Source organism: Ischnura elegans, chromosome X (assembly GCF_921293095.1).
Source record: "Ischnura elegans chromosome X, ioIscEleg1.1, whole genome shotgun sequence".
NCBI lineage: Eukaryota > Metazoa > Arthropoda > Insecta > Odonata > Coenagrionidae > Ischnura > Ischnura elegans.
In genome coordinates this window covers 110,494,336-110,502,942 of record NC_060259.1, presented here as the reverse complement: position 1 = coordinate 110,502,942, position 8,607 = coordinate 110,494,336, and the positions used below count along the sequence as shown (strand labels likewise).

Genomic DNA, 8,607 nt, shown 5'->3' with positions numbered 1-8,607 from the left:
CCAAATATCAAGAACAAGAGCCTGAACGCATTTATAAATTAGTTAATTAACAAAATATAGGAGCATTTTTACACATTTACTGTCTGACTAAGGTATCCATAGATCCACGTGTGCTAGCAAATGCCTTCAACAAGAGCTATTGAGCATGAAAAAAAAGATGTATTTATTGTTCGATCTCATCCAGTACTAAGCACGCATAGTTTATGCTACCAAAGCTACGGTGATTTGTCGACTTATACGGTAAGTTTTTTGCCTCCTTCAATGTAGAGTACTTTTTGCTATGGTTTTTGCTAATTAATGTTAAAATCCCTTTCATGTTTAATTTCTGAGTTATGGTTTTATTGCATTAAAATTCTAAAAGAAAGTGTACCATTTTTTCCGTGTGCTGAAGATCAGAAATTCAGAAATACCAGAAACCCTTTGGTCCCAAGCTGTCCAGGTTTGAGGTCCTCAACTGTACTGCATTTCCTTTCGATGAAGAAGTTTATACACACACTTTCATGTTATTCAGCATTAATACACTCTTGTTTATATTAGTGACTGCTTCCTATCTCCATCACTTTCATCTCTGGAATCATCACAGAGCATCCATATGTTGCAACACCAATACAATCATCAAGATCGAGACCAAGACTTTTCATAATACTAAATGCAGTTTTACTTAATTTTTCTCTAATCATTCAGGGATCTTGATTGTACTCCTCTACTTTATCACTGTTACACATAGCATTTGCAATGAAATTATGTTCTTTTTTACCTTATCAGAAGGGGGAGAAAAAACTTTGTTTTTATCATATTAAAGGTCAAGTGAAGGTTTGTTTTTTCAAAAGGTTTTTCTCAGGCTCTTGAGGGTTTATAAAGACTAAAAATTTTTTCCTCTCTGATCTCTGATCATATCTTGATAAAACTTCCTTAAAAATGGTCATCTGGGTTTTGAGGCTAATATCAGAGGTTTCATAAAACCCTATAGGTATTGTATAATCCATTTTGTTGAATTCAGCATAATATTTCTGAAACAATTTCTTCGCCGCAGCATTCCATTAATTCATTCTGTACAGTTTTACTAAGAAATAGGTCTCTTTTACCAGAAGTGCAAAGGGCAGTAAGATTTAATTCTTTATACGCTTGGGCTTGAAATACCATCAGTCTTTAAAATTATCGTAATTTAAAACTTTTAGGGACTTTTGAAAAAGTAGAGCTGTCATCACAATGTTCTCTTGAGGGAATGTTCAGTCTCCCAAGGAATATTCTACTTAGCAAAACGAATGACTTTTTAAATGATTTTTTGAGCTCTTTTCATTCTATAACTGTTAACATAATTTTCAATGGATTTCTCAGAGTTTTTGTATGAAACCAATAAGTTATTAGCACCCATCACCTTCACGGGTAGTTTTACTCCCAATTCTGAGCTGCAGAATAGAGAGGGAAACGGAGTGTGGCAGAGTGGAAAACCAATGTGGGAAGGGAATCAGGGAATGCCTGCTACTTCGAACCTCTCCATGGGAAGGGAAAAGAGATTCCAATCAAGGAGTTTGAAATAAACTATTATAAAAATGAACTACATACTAATAAACCATAATATTCAAAACCTTCTTGGTTCTACTTACCCAGTGCAAATGAAGAGCATGCTGAGATGTTGCAGTAGCAGGTAGGACAACCACATCTTCAACTCAACAGCCTCGAAAATCTCAATCCACTGACTTGCACCATCCATTGAGTTCACAACTTAAGCATGGCAATGCGACATTTTATTCTTCTCAATCGCCAATGTGAATGTGTGGACTGTGAGTGATGAGAATGATATGTAATAAGAACTCTCGACCATGGCTGCAATCCGAGAGGCTGTTGAAGTCCCCCAGTTCCTACCACGCCACGCAAGTGGCGCCACGGTCACAAACAACTGACACACAATATTAGCAGACAGCAGAACATACATAACAACTCTCCCCCCCCCCTATTTTTACAATACAATAGCATAAAATGTACACACATTAAACAAAGCAGAGACACAACATCTGATAGTAATCACATCTCAAAAACAAAGTCTTTTAGGTCAAAGTCATCTAGGTGAGTACAAAGTCATCTAGGTGAGATGGAGGTTTGACTGTCCGCCGAGGCCGAGATGAATTTGGCTCTGTAGCTGGTCTTGCTCCGGGGTTATCACAGGGTGGAGACCCTTCGGGCGGAGGATTTTGTATGGCCACCCACTCATCAGGCCAACCCAGCCAGGTGGTGTTTTCAGGCGAATGAGGATAGTCCTCAGTTGCAGCTTGAACCTTTGGAAAATCAGAACAAGGATTAGTATTTACAATAATATTGGGATTTTTATTACCAATCCATCTGCGACGGAGTTGGTTGACATTCCTGCGCTCAACATGACCAGAGTTTGATATAATTTTAAAATTATGAGGACCCTCAACTTCAGAAATTACACCCTTCAACCATGGCCCTCCCCGTCCATAATTCCTGTAAAAAACTGTGTCCCCAACAGTGAAGTAATTTGCAGACGCATCCCTTCTCCCCAGCAAGATGGAGTTCCTCTTTTGCTCATTCAAATTTACATGAGCTGGATGTAGGTTATCCAAAACAGTTTTCAACCTTCTCCCCATCAACAGCTCTGAGGGAGCTGACCCTGTGGAATTAGGAGTGGTTCTTAACGTGAGGAGGATGTTAGCTAATTCCTTTTCCCATTCATTGGCGGGCAATTTAAGCAGCAATCTTTTGACAGTCTGCACCATCCTTTCGGCCAACCCATTAGAGGCAGGGTTATAAGGGGGAGTTTTATAATGCGAAATGCCATTCTTATGAACAAAATCAGACATCTCCTCAGACCTGAAAGCAGGTCCATTATCCGTGACAATTTCATCTGGTAAGCCATGAGTGGCAAACCAGCTGCGCAAATTTGCTATTGTGGTTTTAGATGACAGGGAACCCCGAGTGGAAGCTACCTCCACCCATTTGGACATTGCATCCACAAGAATCAAGAACGTATGACCCACTATTGGGCCAGCAAAATCTACATGAACCCTAGACCATGGCTTTGTAGGTATGCTCCATGGAATGGTGGGTACCTTAGGGGGATTGTTTTGCACTGAAGAACATTGAGGGCAAGATTTAATTAAGGATTCAATGTCCTCATCGATCCCAGGCCACCATACATAACTCCTGGCCAGCCCTTTTGTGCGTACGATACCTTGGTGCACCTGGTGTAGCATGGCTAACACTTGAGAGCGATAAATCGGAGGGATTATCACTCTGTTGCCTCTTAACAGACAACCCTTCATCATCGACAAGGATCCAGGAGGACCCCTCAGGTACCGCTGCACCTCCGGAGAATTTTCAGAGAAATCCCATCCATGTAGGACTCCGCACAGGACCTTCGACACCACGGGATCCTTCCTCGTGGCTTCTGCGATGGCACCAGCTGACAGTGGGGAATGCTGTGCAGCAGATTCCTCAAGGAAAAGGACACCTGCTGGGTCAGGAGATAAATCCTCTCCTTCCTCCTCCAGGGGCAACCTGCTGAGAAAATCTGCATTCCCATTGTGGGAGCCAGGTCTATACAAGACATTGCAATCAAAATTTGCCAAGAAAAGACACCAGCGGAGCACTCGTGGGGACATAATATCTGGCAACTGCTTCCTTTGAGGGTTGAAAATTCCCACCACTGGCTTGCTGTCACTGTATACGGTGAATCTTCTACCCCATAGATACATATAAAATTTAGTCACACCAAATATAATAGCCAAAGCCTCTTTGTCCACTTGGGAATAGTTTCTCTCAGCGGGCTTTAATGTGCGAGAGCCAAAAGCAATGGGCCTCTCTGTGCCATCCGGCATAACGTGGCTTATCACTGCCCCAATACCATGGGGAGATGCATCCCCAGCAAGCACAATGGGGAGATCAGGGTTAAAATGAATTAGTGCCGCTTTTGTCACCACATCTTTTACATAAGATAAACACTTTTCATGCTCACTTCCCCACTCCCACTTAGCACCTTGCTTTAAAAGGTCATACAGTACATGAAACTGGGAAGCTTTATTTGGGAAAAATCGGTCATAGTAATTCACTAACCCCAAGTAAACTCGCAAGCTGTCAACATTTTCAGGTTTAGGTGCGGATAAAATAGCACTTACTTTCTTGTCCGTGGGATGTATTCCCTCCGCACTCAGTTGGTAGCCAACAAACTCAATTTTGGGAACCGCAAATAGGCACTTGTCCAACCGAAGATGTAATCCTGCATCACTCAGCTTGCGAAGCACTGCCCTCACTCTCTGCCATAGACCCGACTTAGTGGGAGCCTGAATGAGGATGTCATCCAGATAAACTAATGTCCCCTCCAATCCCACAAGGAGCGACTCCATAGTCCGTTGAAAAATTCCAGGGGCTGCACTGAGACCCTGACTAAGCCTGGTCACCTGAAAAAGACCCTTGTGGGTGTTTAGCGTCAATACCTTGGCAGTCTCAGCATCGACTGGCAGTTGTAGGAAGGCAAGGGACATGTCCAGCCTCGCAAAGTATTTCCCTCCCGCTAATTTCCCAAGCACTTCGTCAATTGTGGGAAGGGGGTAAACATCCCTCAAACAGTTTGGGTTAACAGTGGAGGAGTAATCCCCACACATGCGGATAGTCCCATCCCTTTTCTCCACATTTACTGTAGGTGTGGCCCACTCAGACACTTTGACAGGCACCAAAATACCTTCATGCACAAGCCGATCAATTTCCGAAGACACTCTGTTCAATAGGGCATAGGGAACTGGGCGAGCCTTACGGAACACTGGGGAGGCACCGTCCTTTAGATGAATGTGCGTTGGAGGGCCACTATATTTTCCCAACCCAGGGGCAAACACATGACTGAAATCTAATATTTCAGGGGGCAGGGGAACACTTGATGAGCACAAATGCACTCCATCCACACCAATGTTCAACGCATGAAACCAGGAGCGACCCAGTAAGGAAGGCCCCGGGCCAGCAGCAACTAATAGAGTCAGTTCAGCCACAAAACCTCGAAATTCTGCTTTCACTTGGGTTTGTCCCAACACATTTAGTTTTTCATTCGACCACGTCGTTAAATTAATGGCACAGGGTTTCAATTTTAAAGAACTAAACTTTGATTGAAATACTTGACTCCCAATAATGGTGTGGCCTGCACCGCTATCCACCTCCATAAGCAAAGGCACTCCTTCAATGTTTACTGTTATTTGTATTGGAGGTGGTGCTCCCAAGGAAGGGGTGAAAAATAACAAAGAATTAAGTTTACCTCCATGAATTTGGTCGTCTGAAACCAGGTGCGGCTCGATGATCGCATGGGCTGCGGCTGGGGTGGCACGGCGATGCTCTCTGTTGGTGCTCTGGGACGGCTGCGGTGCTCCCTGGTTCTGGGCCCGGCGACGCTTGGCAAAGCACATCTTGGCCAGATGCCCAACCTTGTGGCAGTAGTGGCAGGTAGCATTCCTCGCAGGGCAGTCTCTGTGCGGCGTCTCGGCGCCACAGCGGTAACAGGTCGTACGCCCAACTTCATGCTGACGCCTGTTTGAGGGTTGATGGGTAGACCGTGGAGCCTGAGGGTTGTGGGATCTGTCTGTGCGGAAAACACTTGCATCTGGGGAATCTCTGTTATTAACCACTAACACGTTCTGATATTGCGCACGACTTGCACTTTGTTGCGCCTGTAGCTGCGACACGTGAACTTTAGCCTGTTCTGCAGCCATGGCTCTGTCTACAGCGATTTTAAGCGTGAGATCCTCGAAGTTCAAAGAGAATAACTGCTCTTTAAGCGAGAGGTTTTTCATACCTCTAAGGACTTGACGTAAGAGTGCTTGATCGAGGTCTGCGAATTTGCAATTGTCAGCCAATTGTCGCAAGTCGGCAACAAAGTCCTTGAACGGTTCACCCGGATTCTGCATTCTCAAATCGAACTTTTCCCGTTCCACCCACACACACGTAGTTGGAATGAAATGCCGTGATAACAGCCCTAGTATTTCTTCAAAAGATTTCGCAGACGGTTTTTCCGGGGCACAAAGTTTCTTAACAAAGGCATAAGCCTGTGCACGACAGGAAAACGGCTCTTTTTTGCGTGGACGACATGATTTGGTTGGCCTCAAAATAAAATTGCAATTGTTCCTTAAAGTCCTCAAAATCTGAAGGATTGCCTGAAAATTGAGGAACCATACCCAGGTGCATGCCTCCCACGGCACCCAACGCCGGAGAACCATTTACCGAATCCTCCGACATCGTGGCCAGGAAATGATTTTAAACACACTTTAATAATTAATTCAAGTAAATCATGGAACTATCAGCCGCACACACAAATATTTTTCACTTTAAACACTTAGGCGATTACTTCACGGTATACAGTTCACACCACGTGGCCAAGAGTTCGTCAATACAAGGTTTAGCACAAACAGGCAATAAAATCACAACAATAATCACTGCTAAAACACTTTTTATACACAAATACGCAATAATATGAGCAATTTTGTTTAAAGTTCGTAGACAGACAGTCCGTGGTAAGAATTTATGAAACACGTGGTTAACTTATTAGCGCCAACATAAGATTTATCTCAAATCCCAGACGGCACAGAACCCTCCGTATCTAATTCGTATGTACATAGTACCCATTGACTAAGGGGATACTATGCCGCTTCGTCGCTTTTCGTCAATGGATAATTTCCGTTCGCGGCCTGTCGACGAAGCGCGTACGCAGCATGTGAATGTCCGCTACTAAGCACGTACGATTGGATACGAAGCGCGCAGGAACACGGCACTCAGGCTAATCTCAATCGATTAGGTCGACATTAGATATATCGTAACTCGCACGATCGAAAAATGTATCGAACGCAACACAATCGATAGCTACCGACCGTAGCGAGAACCTTGATACGAATCATTATGAATTGTAAGTTCTCAATAGGTAAATAACACCATATCATGAATTCTAATAACCATGAAAGACTCACGACCGACAAAGTTTTGTCGGTTGTGAGTTTTTCATGGTAATTAGAATTCATGATATAGTATTATTTACCCATTGAGAACTTACAAAACTTACTCGGCCACTTAAATAACTCTGCGAAAAATGAGATTCTTTTGGCTAATTCACGCACCCCCAGCATCCAGCATTGTTAAGTGGCTCGTACTTACTTGGAAACCTTGAGATGTTAATGAGAGTAAATTCTTGTTAATTTTGACACTAAATAAGACATCACATAGCCCACGAGCATTAAAAAGCTTACCCTAAAGCCTGACGAAATAAAATTTTTAAATAAAAATTGCCGATGAAACAGGATTGCTGACACATCTGCTATTAGTATGATCGAATTCATCAAAATGCAAGCAAAAATTAACGTATAGTTCAGTCTCAGCTACTAAAACTTACCCATATCAGGCGCTAAAGTATTTGAAAAATTATTTGGGATGAGTAAAAGTCCCTAGGTCACTGCAGTAAATGTATCACCCTATTAAATATATGAAAGTCCTGCCAAATCACCAGCATAAACACTTGTAAAATAAAACATGTTATCTCTTAGATCACACCTCCGATTTTATACCTACTTTGCATGAAGTCACCACCGCAAGAAATTTTAAAGAGGCAGGAAAGAAAAAACCCACAGAAATACAATACATATATTATGTATTTTCTATTGTCAACCACAATAATATTTCCAATTTTCTCTTCTATCCCACATCTAATTTAGCGAAACAATTACTCTTATTCTCTTTCGAATAGAAAATTATTTAAAAGAGGACTGGTCGATACATACAAACTATCGTCAATACTTTCTCCGATGAACGTCCACTATCACTGCACCAACTTGCACAAATCAAATCCACATCCACAAATATGTCACTTCTGCCACAATGTCTGTCTTCTTGGCGACAGGTAACAGTGAAGCAATGGTACCTTCCTCCAATCTGGGCACCTCCAATTCAGCAAGAATTTTCTCCTCGTCTTCTCGTCCAAGGCCACAGATTATTTTCTGATATCACAAGGTGCGATGTGAAGCTCACACACCTAAAATTAATAAATAATAAAATACCATGTAACTTATTAGGTCAAATCATTTCCAATTTTTGGTATTTCTGCATGAGAAATCAAATTACTAGGCTCGTAAATATAGTAAATATTTTTATGCCTGATATTTTTATTGTTTTAAACTATAGCATAAGATAATTTGAAATGATGAAAGCCGACGTGTAATACACCAAAGGGCAAGCTAAGAAGCAATATTCGAACCTATAAACTTGGTAGCTTATTCCTAGTTTCTCCTTTAACCACACGTTTACCGAATGAATTAATACAAAAAAGACAACTAAAATGCAAGAATTTTCAAAAGAATTGCTGCTACAATATTTTGAATCACCATTTTTAGTACTGAATAGTACTATAGTACTTCAGTACTGAATAGTTCGGGATGTTGATGCATCAACATCCCGAAGCCACTTCTATAACTTAAAATTACATCCAAATAATTACAGCGAGAAAGAGTACATACCTCACAGCTTTTCGTAGGGGTGAAATGTTTTCTTCTTTTCGCCCAAATGCACTTCTTCTTCAACTCAGGACCTTTTGGAAAGCTAAAACCTTGAACCATGTCCCGGAGTTTC

The 8,607-nt window shown here is 42.0% G+C and overlaps 1 protein-coding gene across 1 annotated transcript; it reads right to left on the bottom strand.

The window, feature by feature from the left end:
• Window positions 1–2,063: 2,063 nt before the first annotated feature.
• Window positions 2,064–5,711, bottom strand: LOC124171259 (uncharacterized protein K02A2.6-like). The gene has a single exon (XM_046550401.1). The coding sequence runs from the start codon at window positions 5,709–5,711 to the stop codon at window positions 2,064–2,066; it is 3,648 nt and encodes a 1,215-aa protein (XP_046406357.1).
• Window positions 5,712–8,607: the final 2,896 nt, after the last annotated feature.